Source organism: Salvelinus sp. IW2-2015, linkage group LG14 (assembly GCF_002910315.2).
Source record: "Salvelinus sp. IW2-2015 linkage group LG14, ASM291031v2, whole genome shotgun sequence".
Lineage (NCBI taxonomy): Eukaryota > Metazoa > Chordata > Actinopteri > Salmoniformes > Salmonidae > Salvelinus > Salvelinus sp. IW2-2015.
Window position 1 is genome coordinate 42942828 of NC_036854.1, and position 17637 is coordinate 42960464.

Consider the following 17637-nt stretch of genomic DNA (forward strand, 5'->3'; position numbering starts at 1 on the left):
TGTGTCTGTCTGATGGTATTGTTGGATGCCCGTATCAGGGCTCCGAGGTACGGAGTGGTCTAAGGCACTGCATCTCAGCGCTAGAGGTGTCACTGCAGACCCTGGTTCAGTTCCAGGCTGTATCACAACCGGCCGTTATTGGAAGTCCCATAAGTTAGGCTACTAGGTTAGTTAGGCTACCATTTATCTTGATTGGATTTTCAATTACACAGAATTGGACAAATGACAAAGGACTGTCGTTATTGTTCCATATCTAGCAATATGATAGTATAATAACAATGTTGCCTATTGGTTGAATTAAAAACCATCTACCTTTTTGTTCTTTTCTAGGGACGAGTTATTCTCCACAGGAAAATTCACACAACCACAGCACACATCATAGCAGCTCCAATTCACATTCGAACCCCAGCAAGACATCAGACGCAGTAAGTACAGTACCCGCTTACCACCTCTCTGTGTTGTTGATGCTATGTCATGGTGGGCTGGGCCATGTCCCTATCTCTCCTTTCCCCAGGAGTGTGCAATTGTTTACTTCACTGCATGGATTTGAAATGATTGCTTTAAGAGATATGGTGTAAACGCCCTCTAGCACATGCCTATACCACTTCAATGATTTGAAATGTGTGGGGGTGTGTACAAGTYCACACTTCAGGAGTAAGYAGAGACTATTGTGATGAACCCCTYGTGATTGACGTATTTAGCACATTGAAGAGGTTCAGACAGTCTGTCTCTGAGTGGGAACAGCTACACTCCAGAGACTGGACCAAGACCTTGTCCTGTATGTGGGTCTTTCTATAYATAATGGGTCCAATGTGTGACATTGGATCCACATTTAAAAATGGTTTGAAACTAAAATAAATATGATTTTTATTCAGTTCCACATGTGAACTAAAAGGAATATATACCAATTGGCCCATAACTCCACATATACAACAACTCCACATATACAACAACATAGACCTAGGACTATATAGCCTTTAAGCAGGGTTCATACAGATATTGGCAACTGTCAAACGCTCCCTAAAACACTTCAGCGAGCGGGCCTTTCTAATCGACCTGGCCCGGGTATCCTGGAAGGATATTGACCTCATCCCGTCAGTAGAGGATGCCTGGTTGCTCTTTAAAAAGAAATTTCCTCACCATCTTAAATAAGCATGCCCCATTCAGAAAATGTAGAACTAAGAACTGATATAGCCTGTGGTTCACCCCAGACTTGACTGCCCTTGACCAGCACAAAAACTTCCTGTGGCGTACTGCATTAGCATCGAATAGCCCCCGCGATATGCAACTTTTCYGGGAAGTTAGGAACCAAATACAGTCAGTTAGGAAAGTTAAGGCTTTTTCAAAAGAAATTTGCATCCTGTGGCACTAATTCCAAAAAGACACTAATGTCCATAGAGAATAAAAGCACCTCCTCCCAGCTGCCCACTGCACTGAGGCTAGGAAACACTGTCACCACCGATGAATCCAAGATAATCGAGAATTTCAATAAGCATTTTTCTACGGCTGGCCATGCTTTCCACCTGGCTACTCCTACCCCGGCCAACATCTCAGCACCCCCTGCAGCAATTTGCCCCCCCCGCTTCTCCTTCACCCAAATCCAGACAGCTGATGTTCTGAAAGAGCTGCAAAATCTGGACCCGTACAAATCAGCTGGGCAAGACAATCTGGACCCTCTTTCTAAAATGATCCGCCAAAATTTTTGCAACCCCCATTACTTGCCTGTTCAACATCTCTTTCGTATCGTCTGAGATCCCCAAAGATTGGAAAGCGGTCGCGGTCATCCCCCTCTTCAAAGGGGGAGACACTCTAGACCCAAACTGCTACAGACCTATATCCATCCTGCCTTGCCTTTTCTAAAATCTTCGTAAGCCAAGTTAAACAGATCACCGACCATTTKMAATCCCACCGTACCTTCTCRYCTATGRAATCTGGTTTCRGAGCTGGTCATGGGTGCTCCTCAGCCACGCTCAAGGTCCTAAACGATATCATAACCGCCATCAATAAAAGACAGTACTGTTCAGCCGTCTTCATCAACGTGGCCAAGGCTTTCGACTCTGTCAATCACAGCATTCTTATCGGCAGACTCAATAGCCTTGGCTTCTCAAACGACTGCCTCGCCTGGTTCACCAACTACTTCTCCGACAGAGTTCAGTGTGTCAAATCGGAGGGCTTGTTGTCTTGACCTCTGGCAGTCTCTATGGGGGTGCCACAGGGTTCAATTCTTGGACCGGCTCTTTTCTCTGTATATATCAATGATGTCGCTCTTGCTGCTTGTGATTCTCTGATCCACCTCTACGCAGACGACACKGTTCTGTATACATCAGGACCTTCTTTGGACACTGTGCTAACAATCGTCCAAACAAGCTTCAATGCCATACAACATTCCTTCCGTAGCCTCCAACTGCTTTTATGCTAGTAAATGCTAGTAAAACTAAGTGCATGCTCTTCAAACGATTGCTGCCCGCACCCTGCCGCCCAACTAGCATCACTACTCTGAACGGTTTGGACTTAGAATATGTGGACAATTACAAATACCTAGGTMTCTGGTTAGACTGTGAACTCTCCTTCCAGACTCACATGAAGCATCTCCAATCCAAAATTAAATATAGAATCGGCTTCCTATTTCGCAACAAAGCTTCCTTCACTCATGCTGCCAAACATACCCTCGTAAAACTGACTATCCTACCGATCTTTGACTTTGGCGATGTCATTTACAAAATAGCCTTCAACCCTCTCTCAAGAAAATGGATGCGGCAGTCTATCACAGTGCCATCTGTTTTGTCACCAAAAGCCCCATATACTACCCACCACCGTGACCTGTATGCTCTCGTTGGCTGCCCTCACTATATATCGTCGCCAACCCACTGTCTCCAGGTCACTATAAGTCTTTGCTGGGTAAAGCTCCGCTTATCTCAGCTCACTGCTCACCATAGCAAACAACCCACCCGTAGCACTTGCTCCAGCAGGTATATTTCACCTGGTCATCCCCAAAGCCAACACTTCCTTTGGCTGCCTTTCCTTCCAGTCTCTGCTGCCAATGATCTGGAACTAATTGCAAAAACACTGAAGCTGGAGACTTATCTCCCCCTCACTAACTTTAAGCGTCAGCTGTCAAGCAGCCTTACCACTGTGCCTGTATACAGCCCATCTGTAAATGCACACCCAACTACTTCATCCCCATATTGTTTACTTGTCCTCTTGCTCTTGCACCCCAGTATCTCTACTTGCACATCATCATTGCACATCTATCACTCACAGTGTTATGCTCTAAAATTATAATTACTTTCGCCATTATGGCCTATTATGCCCTACCTCCCTACTCTGCTACATTTGCCACACACTGTTATTAGATTTTCTATTGTGTTATGCTGTCGTTTGGTTATTCCCATGTGTAACTCTTTTTTGTCCCCACTGCTTTGCTTTCTTGCCAGTCGCATGTGTAAAATAAACACTTGCTTTCTCAACTGGCCTACCTGGTAAATAAAGTGAAAAAAAAAAAAATGCACACGCTTAATACATCCCAAAATAGCTGCTAGAATTTATATCAACCATTTTTGAATACTCCCATCGCTGGTTTGAATGATAAGCACACCAAAAAACCATTTCCTTTTGTAATGAAGGATTTGTATGGAAAGCCAATGTGAAGCCACATTAATGTTCGTCCTCATAATAGCCGCCAAATGGTTTTACCAACGTTGCCGCAAGGACCCTTCAACTGAAAGGCGGGGAAACAAACTAAGGTGGCCAACTTCACAAAATGGATAAAAACTAAATTGCGAATTAGTAAGGCCCAAGGTAACTATATAATTTGGCCTACATAATTACAAAACGTTTCCATACACCAAATGGAGGAAATATTAGATGTATCCAGATACAGCCTATTCCAACTAGACATACATGAAGGTCTGAGCTCCTAGTTCAAGTAGGCGACGTCAAGCCCTTGTATTGGTTTTGAGCAATGCAGGAACATGGAAACCAAATATATTTCATGTTATTTCAATAACAGATCTTATTGTGAGAAGCCCACTAAGTTATGTAGTTTGTCAATATATCCAGAATAATTAATAAGAATAGCGTTGGGTGTTGCGCAAACAGTCTATATACACAATTTTGCACCGTGGACTGTGCACAAAAACATATGAAAACATGAACTAATTCATTACCTTGATGCTTCTCTTCAATCTAACGACCCTGCTGTAAATCAAGAGGACAACAACAGATGTCCAACATCAATTCGTTAGGAATCTTAGATCCGTGTATCCAGACACAACCAATCTTCACCGTCGTAACGAATGAGATTCCCCACACCAAAATATTCTGGACATTCCTCGCAAACACCTTTCCTTTCATCACAAGCTCCATCACAACAGCTGTTTGTCACTTGACTGTCATTCCGAAAATTCCTTCCTGGATCAGATGGTGTGTGTGTTTGTGAAAATATCACAGCGTAATTAAACAGCTTGACACCAAATTCACATTCCAACAAATATAATTCATAATTTAAGAACCATGTTAATGACAGTATCAAGGTAAGGGGGGACTCTTTCAGTTAGAAGCATTCCATTTTGGAAGTGCATTAGGGCTGACCCCATTAAGTCGATTGGCTTTTGGTCGACAATATTTGTTTAGGGTCGAGCAGCTGCCCCAAAAAAGTATAAATTGTATGGCACGTGTCTTGATTGACGCCTGTTTCAGTGGACTAATCCATTGCGAAGGCTGTGGGGATGGCACACCATTATCACCAGTAGTACAATTACTGTTAATTCCCATAATTTCTGTTAATACATTCAATTTATTATTATTATTATTATTGGTATTTTACAGTTCTCATTGTAGGAGTGGACATGTTGTTTGCAGAGTGCACATCCCAGGCTACACTTGTGAGAAACACATTTTGTGTTATTCCATTTACGAGTTGTCAATTTATTAATTTTGTTTGGAGCGCTCCTGTCAATATTGAGTAAGGACACTCACCTGATTATACGTAGTAGGCCTAGGCTACCTGGCCTGCGAGCAAATATAGGCTTATAAATGTGCCCAATTGGTCGGTCTGATTTGTATATCTGATTGTCTTAACTCACCACCACTATTAATGAGCTGTGGAGCTTCTCAAATACAAAAAATCTTCACCTCAAACAGCAAGTGAACAGTCTGTTTTTACATCCATTGAAAATTACATTAGTTCCTTTGTGTAGCCTTTGTGTAGCCTTTATGTACCTTTGTGTAGCCTTTGAATCTATCCAGCTCTCCCTTTCAATAACCAATCGGCATGAAAGAAACAGGAAYAAATGTAATGCTCTGATGCGGTGGAATCGTCATAAAATAGGCCTGCCTACCTGATTACCCCTTGCCCAAATAGCCTACAGCTGTGTCTGTCTGGAGCTCACTGGTGCTGAGGGTCCAGAATATTTTATACAATGCTGCAAGTTTGTTAGTGCATGCTTTGGGCTGGACCTAGTTGATACAATGTTTCAAGTTCCTTGCAGATAGGCCATGCATAGCCAATGTGATCTATTTTTATCAGGATCTTTTGTATCTGCAGGCTGAAATGTGTTTATTTGTTGGCTTTACGTGGGCTCTTTTTATATAGTTGGCAAGGTTAAGAAGTTACTTTTAGGTTTGTATAATTTTCATTAAGATATCACTTTTATTAGTCACATGACAAGGATTTTAAGATACGACTTTATAAAAGAAATGAAACTGTTCCACGAAATGTGCATATGAAAGTCATGACTGTCACGCAGATTGTTAGAGGTTTGGGCTCCCGAGTGGTGCAGTGGTTTCATCTCAGTGCTAGAGGCGTCACTACAGACCCTGCTTCGATTCCAGGCTGTATCACAACCGGCCGTAATTGGGAGTCCCATAGGGCYGCGCACAATTGGCCCAGTGTTGTCCGGATTAGGGTTTGGCCAGGTTAGTCCGTCATTGTAAATCAGAATTTGTTCTTAACTAACTTTCCTGGTTAAATATAAGAAATGGTAAGAAAAATAGGCACTCCTAATGGAAAAGGTTGCCGACCCCTGGTGTAGCCTATTAACGGTAACTTTGGGAACARAYTGGCAGAATCTGCAAAGGCCAGCAGCGTTTTAGGTTGTTGTTTAGGAAGAGTTTTTTTTCTCTCTTCTGTTTAGGCTGTCATGATCACTGGCTCCCTCTTGAGTCATTTGTGTCTGAATTATTTAATCAGAGTGTGCTTAAAGCATCAGACAAGCTCAGTAGCCTACATATAGTTGATTTGATTAAAACACTTAGGTTGTGTCTATATAATGAAAATACTTGGTTTAACATTTCGATGGGTTGAAAGAACAGACGACGACTCGGTCTACCAAGATTGTATTTGATCTGGAACAGCACTAAATACATATATTTTGGGTGATTTGTGTGCCCCTGGAAACTGTTATCACCCTGTAACATAAGGAGGCATGAAATGTTACGTAGTTGCACTGCATTTCTGAGATCTCATTTACATAAGATTCAGACTCTTTACTCTGTACTTATTAAGCAACTTTCGCAGCGGGAGTTTCTCACCTTCTCTAACAGATCCTCTCAAGCTCTGTCAGGTTGGATGGGGGAGCGTCGCTCACAGTATTTTCAGCTCTCTCCAGAGATGTTGTCGCTCTGGCAGGCCTACTCGAGGACTTTCAGAGACTGTCCCGAAGCCACTCCTGCTGTGTGGTTGTCTTGGCTGTGTGGTTAGGGTCGTTGTCCTGTTGGAAGAATGAACCTTGCACCCAGTCTGAGGTCCTGAGTGCTCTGAAGCAGGTTTTCATCAAGGATCTCTCCTGTACTTTGCACGCGTTCATCTTTCCCTCGATCCTGACTAGTCTCCCAGTCCCTGCCACTGAAAAACTTACCCACGCATGATGCTGCCACCCACCATGCTTCACCATTGAGATGGGTGCCAAGTTTCCTCCAGATGTGACTCTTGGCATTCAGGCCAAGGAGTCAATCTTTTGGTATTCAGCAGAGCAGAGAATCTAATTTCTCATGTTCTGAGAGTCCTTTAGATGCCTTTTGGCAAAAATCCAAGTGGGCTGTCATGTGCCTTTTACTGTGGAGTGGCTTCCATCTGGCTACTCTACCATAAAGGGCCTGATTGGTGGAGTGCTGCAGAGATGGTTGTCCTTCTGGGAGGTTTTCCCATCTCCACAGTGGAACTCTGGAGCTCTGTCAGAGTGACAATTGGGTTCTTGGTCACCTCCATGACCAAGGCCTTTCTCCCCGGATTGCTCAGTTAGGCCGGGTGTCCGGTTCTAGGAAGAGTCTTGGTGGTTCCAAACCTCTTCCATTTAAGAATGATGGAGGCCACTGTGTTCTTGGGGACCTTCAATGCTGCAGAAATGTTTTGGTACCCTTCCGCAGATCTGTGCCTCGCCACAATCCTGTCTCTGAGCTCTACGGTCAATTCCTTCGACCTCATGGCTTGGTTTTTAACCTGACCTGTATTGTCAACTGTGGGACCTTATATATAGACAGGTGTGTGCCTTTACAAATCATGTCATATCAATTTAATTTACCACAGGTGGACTCCAATCAAGTTGTAGAAACATCTCAAGGATGGTCAATGGAAACAGGATGCACCGGAGCTCAATTTTGAGTCTCATAGCAAAGGGTCTAAATACTTAGGTAATTACGTTATTTCTGTATTTGTTTTCTAAAAACCTGTTGTCGCTTTGTCATAATGTGGTATTGTTGTAGACTGAGGAAAGTGTATTTAATAAATTTTTGAACACGGTTGTAATGTAACAATGTGAAGAAAGGGACGGGGTTCTGAATACTTTCCGAATGCGCTGTAGGCATATGCTTAATGATTCTGATGAAAATATGCTCTTTACCAAACTAATGTTTTTGCGTATTTTCAGTGTAGAACCGGTCTATGTTTAGGAGGGTTATAGCCTCGGCTAAACAACTCTAAATGGCTCTAGCCGTTCACAAAGTAGCTGAAGTAGAAAATAGACGGACGCAATTATTCCAAAACTGCAGCTCGTTGTTGGAATGCACATTCTCCTACTTCAATCAACCNGTTCACAAAGTAGCTGAAGTAGAAAATAGACGGACGCAATTATTCCAAAACTGCAGCTCGTTGTTGGAATGCACATTCTCCTACTTCAATCAACCAGTTCATTTTATATTTGTGATTAAACTGTCGTCATTTTGTAAGGAATGTATGTGTACTGAGTTACTGTTCATATAAGGAAATCAGTCAATTTCAATAAATTCATTAGTTCCTAATCTATGGATTTCACATGACTGGGAGTACAGATATGCATCTGTTGGTCACAGATACCTTAAAAAAAATAGACAAAGTAGTGGCTTGGTCTGAAAACTAGTCAGTATCTGGTGAGACCACCATTTYCCTCATGTAGTGTGCCACATTGCCTTCGCATAGAGTTGATTGTGGAATGTTGTCCCACTCCTCTTCAATGGCTGTGCGAKGTTGCTGGATATTGGTGGGAACTGGAACACGCTGTCATGCACGTTGATCCAGAGCATCSCAAACATGCTCAATGGATGACGTGTCTGGTGAGTATGCAGGCAATGGAAGAACTGGGACATTTTCAACTTCCAGGAATTGTGTACAGATCCTTGCGACATGGGGCCGTGCATTATGCTGAAACATGAGGTGATGYCGGCAGATGAATGGCATGACAATGGGCCTCAGGATCTCGTCCAGGCATCTCTGTGCATTRAAATGGCCATCAATACATTGCAATTGTGTTCCAATGGGCACTCTGTTCACAACGTTCGCAAACTGCTCGCCAACACTACGCTGTACACGTGGTCTGCAGTTGAGGCCGGTTGGATGTAATGCCAAATTCTCTATAACAACGTTGGAGGTGGCTTTTCTCTACTTGCACATCATCATCTGCTCATATATCACTCCAGTATTAATGCTAAATTGTAATTATTTTTGCCTCTATGGCCTATTTGTTGTCTACCTCCCTACTCTTCTACATTTGCACACACTGCACATAGATCTTTCTATTTTTATTTTCTTTGGTGTAATTGACTGTACGTTTGTTTGTGTAACTCTGTTGTTTTTGTCGCACTGCTATGCTTTATCTTGGCCAGGTTGCAGTTGTTAATGAGAACTTGTTCTCAACTGGCCTACCTGGTGAAATAAAATAAAAAATGTAGAGAAATTAACATTAAATTCTTTGGCAGCTCTGGTGGACATTCCTGCAGGCAATTACACGCTCCCTCAAAACCTGAGACATCTGTGGTGTTGGGTGACGAAACTACACATTTAAGTGGCCTTTTGTCTCTAGCACAACGTGCGACTGTGTACTGATCATGCTGTTTAATCAGCTTCTTGATATGCCACACCTGTCAGGTGGATGGCTTATTTTGGCAAATGCTGACTAACAGGAATGTAAACGGGGATCTTTTATTTCAGCTCATGAAACATGGGACCAACACTTTACATGTTGCCTTTATCATTTTGTTCAGTGTAGCGTGTGTACCCCATCAGTTAGATATGTTTTTATGGGCATTTATTTCAGTCTGCCTAACGTGTGTGGGTGGAGCGGTCGGAACGCAATTGAATGAATGAGAAACGGAGGGGAAAGGGAATTTAGGGAGAACTCTGTGATGCTTTCTTTTTAGTTGTGTCCCGCAAATGCACATTTACAAATGGAACTCTAGAGTCCAAGCTAGTTAACGTCGTGTTCATGACAATTCGGGCAGCCACAAAGGACATTCCACCAAATAGTTTGTTACAGTATAAAAATAGTAAGTGATCTCTGGTTAAAGATGGAGCTTTGATGTGCGTTCCAGTACTCTATTACTCAAGCCCGTCCCTYCTTTGCAAGATTTGATTCGATTTATATACTGGTACTATGCACAACATTAATCACACGTCTGGAAATGTGTCTGCTTTGTGGACAGATTTGTATCTAGTCCCCGGGCAGGTGGTTTTCAGAATCCGAATCACAAAATGTTACTTTCTCTTGGTGTTGTACATAGAAGCACAGACCTCAACAATMACATAAACGTCAACATTTTAAAAGCTTGAGAAGCCGTCCTAGCTGTTGAGTAAGCCAGKATCCATCCCTACATGTCATCTCCCAACCAGCACTGGTATCAGAGTCCAACCTTAAAGCCCAGATAGAGCCTCACATACTAGACATTTCACATTGCAAGCTCTTGCATCAGACCTAATCGTGCGCTCTCGCTCTCTCTCTGTCTCTCTCTGTGTCTCTCTCTCTCGCTGCAGTATCCTTTTTCTCACCTATCAAATCTTGATGGCATAAAATGTATCATTGCATATTCTCCTCCCTTCATACATAAAATGTATCCTCTTCTCTATTCCCTATTTACCTAAAATGTCTGCCTTCTCCCTATTTGCCTACAGTTCCCTCCTTTCTCCTTTGCAAAATGTCACTTTCTCTCCCCTTCTTACCCAAATGTACCTTTCTCCCGCCTCCTTACTTTGCTGACTTGCAATGTTCTGAATGATGGCTTGCCATAGCTCTCTGTTGCTCATAACAGCTGGTAGGTCCTCTGTTGTGAGACCAATGTCTTGGTGGTAGTAGTTGTCTATAATGGTGGCCTCCTGTAGTATTCCTCTCTGAGGAGAGCCTTCTTAACCTAAATGTTCCTATCTACCTCCCTCCGCCTTCTCTCATAACTGTCGTCTTCTCTCCTCCTCAGCCTTATGAAGATAAAGATGACTGGTCAGAGCACATCAGTTCCTCTGGGAAGAAGTACTACTACAACTGCAGAACAGAGGTGTCACAGTGGGAGAAACCCAAAGAGTGGCTGGAGAGGTAGACATTATGCCATCTGCATTCACTTAATTCCCCTTTCACATGACGGATCCAAGCGTAGCTGAGCTGTACTGCACTGGCTGGCCTGGTTCCCTTTTCATTTTTAAAATGCTTTTCAGTCAGTGATGACTGGGGGGGGGCAGCGGTGTACCTTAGAGCTATTTTTAACTTTTCAGAAATGTCCAGATCAACTAGCTCATGTCAGTTAATGTTTTTTTAGCTAGGTTCTTTAGCCCATAGATTTTGTTGTAATGTTTGAGTCACTTAAGTATCACATGAATAAACACAATGTATAGAATTGCAAGAAAATGAGCTTTTAAACTGCAACGTTTTCTTGCCGCCAACAAGAGGGGTGTGAACAGTTTGTGTCATGAACAGTYCTTGTGCCAATAGAAATAGACGTGGCACACTCGCAGGATGTTCCCCAACCCTGGAAGGGGTCCCTGAGTGGAAAGAGTTTGGGATCCCCTGCCCTAATCACATGTCAAAAATGAGGAAGATTTGCACTATGTGTATTAACTTATGGCCCAGGTCAAAAGTAGTGCAATATATAGGGAAGACGCAGACTTGAGTTCTAACTGTTTGTTTCCAGAGAGCAGAGGCAGAAGGAGTCCTGCACTAAGTCGGCGCCAGTCAACAGTTTCCCCAAAGACAGGGACTACAGACGGGAGGCCATGCAGCAGGCTACAGCAGTCACTGGCTTTACTGCTGCTAGTAAGTCATACAACTACATACTGACTTTACTGCTGCTAGTGAGTCGTACAACTACATACTGACTTTACTGCTGCTAGTAGTCGTACAACTACTGCTGACTTGTACTGCTGCTAGATCTACCATCAACCATACTGACTTTACTGTGCTAGTTAGTGGCTACAACTACATGCTGACTTTACTGCTGCTAGTGAGTCGTACAACACTACTGATTTACTGCTGCTAGTGGTCTACAACTACATGCTGACTTACTGCTTGCTAGTGAGTCGTACACTACATGCTACTTATGCCTGCTAGTGAGTCTCACACCATTGCTGGACTTACGCTGCTAGTGAGTCGTACAACTACATACTGACTTTACTGCTGCTAGTAAGTCTACAACTACATGCTGACTTTACTGCTGCTAGTGAGTCGTACAACTACATACTGACTTTACTCTGCTAGTGAGTCGTACAACTACAACTGACTTTACTGCTGCTAGTGAGTCGTACAACTACTACTGACTTTACTGCTAGCTAGTGAGTCGTTACAACTACATACTGACTTTACTGCTGCTAGTGAGTCGTACAACTACATACTGACTTTACTGCTGCTAGTGAGTCGTACAACTACATCTGACTTTACTGCTGCTAGTGAGTCGTACAACTACATACTGACTTTACTGCTGCTATGAGTCGTACAACTACATACTGACTTTACTGCTGCTAGTGAGTCGTACAACTACATACTGACTTTACTGCTGCTAGTGAGTCGTACAACTACATCTGACTTACTGCTGCTAGTGAGTCGTACAACTACATACTGACTTTACTGCTGCTAGTGAGTCGTACAACTACATACTGACTTTACTGCTGCTAGTGAGTCGTACAACTACATACTGACTTTACTGCTGCTAGTGAGTCGTACAACTACATCTGACTTTACTGCTGCTAGTGAGTCGTACAATACATGCTGACTTTACTGCTGCTAGTGAGTCGTACAACTACTACTGACTTTACTGCTGCTGTGAGGTTACAACTACATACTGACTTTACTGCTGCTAGTGAGTCGTACAACTACTACTGACTTTACTGCTGCTAGTGAGTCGTACAACTACATACTGACTTTATGCTGCTAGTGAGTCGTACAACTACATACTGACTTTACTGCTGCTAGTGAGTCGTACAACTACATACTGACTTTACTGCTGCTAGTGAGTCGTACTACAACTACATACTGACTTTACTGCTGCTAGTGAGTCGTACAACTACATCTGACTTTACTGCTGCTAGTGAGTCGTACAACTACATCTGACTTTACTGCTGCTAGTGAGTCGTACACTACATACTGACTTTACTGCTGCTAGTGAGTCGCTACAACTACTCTGACTTTACTGCTGCTAGTGAGTCGTACAAATACATACTGACTTTACTGCTGCTAGTAGTCTACAAACTACATGCGACTTTTACTGCTGCTAGTGAGTCGTACAACTACAATACTGACTTTACTGCTGCTAGTGAGTCGTACAACTACATACTGACTTTACTGCTGCTAGTGAGTCGTACAACTACATACTGACTTACTGCTGCTAGTGAGTCGTTACACTACATGCTGACTTTACTGCTGCTAGTGAGTCGATACAACTACATCTGACTTTCTGCTGCTAGTAAGTCATACAACTAACTGCTGACTTTACTGCTGCTAGTGAGTCGTACAACTACATACTGACTTTACTGCTGCTAGTGAGTCGTACAACTACATACTGACTTTACTGCTGCTAGTGAGTCTGTTTTTTGTTGCTTTTTTAAGTATTTACCATGTCTCCCATTGAGGTCAAAATACCTTTTACAAGGAAGACCTGGCCAAATTGCTAGAAACATGCGATTTGACTTTTTTGTGTAATGGTGGTTGCTGAATGTTCTTATCAGTCATGGATGATCCTTGTTAAATTTCTGGCTAGCGTATGCTAAATTTACCAAAAGAATGAGACGTATTATGGCCGTGCCGTCTGTACGTATGATTCAATTAATGCTGCATCTGTGAGTCAAGGTCATGTTTTGAACGTMTGCCTCTGGAAGGAGGCCTTGTTGAGTTCTAAAATGTCTGATGAAATCTGTGGGCTGCTTGTCTTCAAAAACAACTGTCTTATTCTCAGGCCTTTCATTATCTCAGTGAAATAGTAGCCTCTTAGGGGATATACTGCAGGAGCGGTGGTAGTGGTTCATGTTGGTGAGCGTGCCGTGCTGTACAGCCAGTCAGTGGAGACTGAGGGTGGAGGGGGGAACATGGGCCGTCATAGAGACCTGATTGATGTCTTCTGGCAAACACAGACTGACTGCACTGTCACCGTCCGGGAGAGAGAGAGCAACGGAGGGGGAAAGAGAGCGAGACTTACTGCACCGTCCAGAGTAGAGCTCTCCCCTCCTGTCAAACAGCCAGAACACAGCGGTGGTGCACAGTGCTCTGTCTACCCTACCAGACCTGGCATCTGGGCTGAAACGGTATTTGCAAGATTTATTTGGACTCAGGTTTGTCATGCGTGTTCACTATGCCAAGGTCACTGGTTTGTGGTTGGTTCATAAGTGGTACAGCTTCAACAAAGGGAAGAACGGTATCAAGTTTCTTCTTTCGGAGGAGCTACTCTTTGGAAGCTAAAATGTTGAGGGCCAGGTTGGGGGGGGGGAGCTCTCAGGGAGAGATTTGGCTTTCTAAGTTAGCGCCTTACAGTTCACATGCCTACTTTCAAACCAACAGCCAGGTTCTAATCAGACTTCACYAGCCTGTTGATTTGAGATGGTTTGAATAGTTTGAATCATTTGGCATATTTATCCAAGAGAGAACTTCTGTGTGTCTGTCACCGARTCGACACACCCACTTGCTGACTTATCATTAGAAAATGAGATTCCGCCAATTTTAACAGGCAGTTTCCACTGGAGCGAATCCCGTCTTTAACAAACACATCTGCTGCCCAGTAGGGATGTGATATAAGTATCGCATCGTTTTTTCCCCCCGTGACAACAATGAAAACATGAAGCAGACAACTCTTTGGTCCTTTAAGAGCCTGCTGTATATAAAATGTGTGCTATAGCTAAGAAAATACGTTAATGTGACTCTTGATGACAACTTGTTTGTTTCCAACATTAGAGCTGTTTTCCTAAAGAAGTCAAAGCTTCTTTGTGTATAGTTTTCTTGCCATGATACTAACGAGTACCGCAATACTGGTATCGTCCCGCCTCTATTGTTTAATAGGCTAAGCTTTCCTATCGGCTTGAGTTCCATTGAACATTTCCTACACACTTGCAAAAATAATCTTGAAGAATCGGTAGTGCTGAGCAATTTAATGCTATTGTTTTGACATTAAATGCATTATGTTGGTTGAATGCTGTAACAACACAGAATAAACAATTAAAGTCCTGTGATGGTAGTAACTGCCCATTACCGCTCATCACTTAAGTCATTTATTCACTTTAATCAACTATTTCAGTCTATATTATATTTGTTTTATTTGATGACTGTTTAATTCCAAGTAATCTCATCTCTTTTGAGCTGCTGTCTGACAAAATCCCTATTTTGTAATAATTTCAAAGTAAATAAGGCAGACATTTATGACTGCTGAACACCAACTATCAATCACTTAGATCATGTATTGTTTCAGGTAGAGGGACGTCACGAAGCAACAGCTGCTCTCTATCACCTCACGTTGTGCATTCTTCTCCCTTCTATAGCAGGCGTAAAATAAACACTGACCRCACAAGTAGATGCGCAATGGATTATGGTCGTTCTAGTTAATTACCACGGTTAATGCGCTAAACAATGTAGAATATTGGCCTGTTGGAAACTACAACTCCCTACTGCATTGAACAGTTCAGGCTGTATCTGATTTATCTCTAGAGAAACTGCGATGTGCACATTGAGCTCACAGAAGAAAAAAACGAACTAATGAAATTCTAATAATTGAACCGATACCTGTCAATTAGTTGTTTTAAAAAAGAAAAGTAACTGCTCAGCACTAAATCAGATGTGAGTGCTTTTAACATGTGAGATCTAACAAGGCTGCCCCTCTCCTCCCTCACAGAGTCAGCCCAGGTGGAGAAGCAGCCTGCGTCGGTGTCTTCACAGTCGTCCTCCTCAGGCTCGGTCCTGAACCCCACGTCGGGTTCCTCCTCAGCCCCCACCACTGTGCCGGTATCCCCGGTCCTGCAGTCCCACGCCCATACCCCCCTGCTCCAGGACCCCTCCCTGCTCAGACAGCTCCTCCCAGCACTTCAGACCGCCTTGCAGCTCAATAACGCCAGCGTCGACATGGCCAAGATCAACGAGGGTGAGCGAGGGAGAGACACACGTGCACYGAGTCTTATCTGTGAGGGCTACTATGTTGAATGTTATCGTGGACAGKAAGGGAAGCTAGGTTATAGAGGGAGTAGGTGAGAGACACAATAGAGAATATTGCTGAATATTTAGGAGCAGCAAGTGATACTGGAAGGTTTTGTTTTTGCTTATGATGGTGGAGACAGTGGTCTTTCAACCTTGTGCCCATGTTTCTCTAGCTGCCCTTTGTCTGAGGACTGAAACTCACAGATAATAGGCAGATCTGTAGACCTCACTAGCAGGTTACTAAGGCTTTATAAGAAATGTCATGCGAAGGGAATCACGGAATCCAGACATTTAAAATGGAATTCAACAATATATTTACATTATTTAACTTAAGTTAATTAATTTGCCCAAGCTTATCAGAAGACGTGAATAGAATGCATCAGTGATTCGTATTTCCTGCAACTGTCTGAAGAAGCAACGAGAATTTCCAGTGTGTCCGGTGTGTGTGCATCTACCATTTTGTGTCGCTTTTAGCGTTGATTCTAATGAAAAGTCTTCTGGTAGATCGAAAGGCTTCCCCCAAAATGTTATGTTAACTACCAGGTAGCCTATGCTTACAGCGCCCCCCCCCCTCAATTTCTCACCATCAGACTGATTTTGTACTTCAGTAGCACTTCTCCAATGGGCATTCTATTAAAAGACAGTGCTCTGACTGATGTGCAGCTACTTTTCTCAGTGCAGCCTAATTTTCTCCAGTAAAATACAAGATTAACTTCAAGTAAAACTTTAGGAAATGTAGCTGGCTACATTCTATGATAAACATTAGAAATACACTACATGACCAAAAGTATTTAGACACCTGCTCGTCGAACATCTCATTCCAAAATCATGGGCATTAACAGCCTCCATTCTTCTGGAAAGGCTTTCCACTAGATGTTGGAACATTGCTGCTTCCATTCAGCATCAAGCATTAGAGAGGTCGGACACTGATGTTTGGCGATTAGGACTGACTCGCAGTTGGCTTTCCAATTCATCCCATAGGTGTTTGATGGGGTTGAGGTCAGGGCTCTGTGTAGGCCAGTCAAGTTCTTCCACACCGATCTCGACAAACCATTTCTGTATGGACCTCACTTTGTGCACGGGAGCATTGTCATGCTGAAACAGGAAAGGGCCTTCCCCAAACTGTTGCCACAGTTGGAAGCACAGAATCGTCTACAATGTCATTGTATGCTGTAGCGGTAAGATTTCCCTTCACTGGAACTAAGGGGCCCAAACCATGAAAAACAGCCCCAGATCATTATTCCTCCTCCACCAAACATTTGGCTCTATGCATTGAGGCAGGTAGCGTTCTCCTGGCATCCACCAAACCCAGATTTGTCCGTCGGACTGCCAGATGGTGAAGCGTGATTCATCACTCCAGAGAACGTGTTTCCACTGCTCCAGAGTCCAATGGCTGCGAGCTTTACACCACTCCAGCCAACACTTGGCATTGCACATTATGATCTTAGGCTGCTCGGCCTTGGAAACMCATTTCATGAAGCTCCTGTCAAACATTTCTTGTGCTGACGTTGCTTCCAGAGGCAGTTTGGAAGTCAGTAGTGAGTGTTGCAACCGAGGACAGCTGATTATTACGAGCATCAGCGCTCCCCTTCTGTGAGGTTGTGTGGCCTACCACTACGCTGCTGAGACGTTGTTGCTCCAAGAGGTTTCCACTTCACAGTAACAGCACTTAAAGTTGACCGGGCAGCTCTAGCAGGGCATAAATTTGATGAACTGACTTGTTGGAAAGGTGGCATCCTATGACGGTGGCATGTTGAAAGCCACTGAGCTCTGCAGAAAGGCCATTCTACTGCAAATGTTT

At 43.3% G+C, this 17637-nt stretch overlaps 1 protein-coding gene across 1 annotated transcript in view; it reads left to right on the forward strand.

Moving 5' to 3' along the window:
• The window catches only part of waca (WW domain containing adaptor with coiled-coil a), a 43129-nt gene that overhangs the window by 9790 nt on the left and 15702 nt on the right, over positions 1-17637 (forward strand). Inside the window, exons 4-7 of the mRNA XM_024000310.2 lie at positions 331-425; positions 10657-10772; positions 11365-11486; positions 15538-15783. Of these exons, the coding sequence (XP_023856078.1) occupies positions 331-425; positions 10657-10772; positions 11365-11486; positions 15538-15783 (579 nt within the window). The remainder of the gene's footprint in view (positions 1-330; positions 426-10656; positions 10773-11364; positions 11487-15537; positions 15784-17637) is intronic.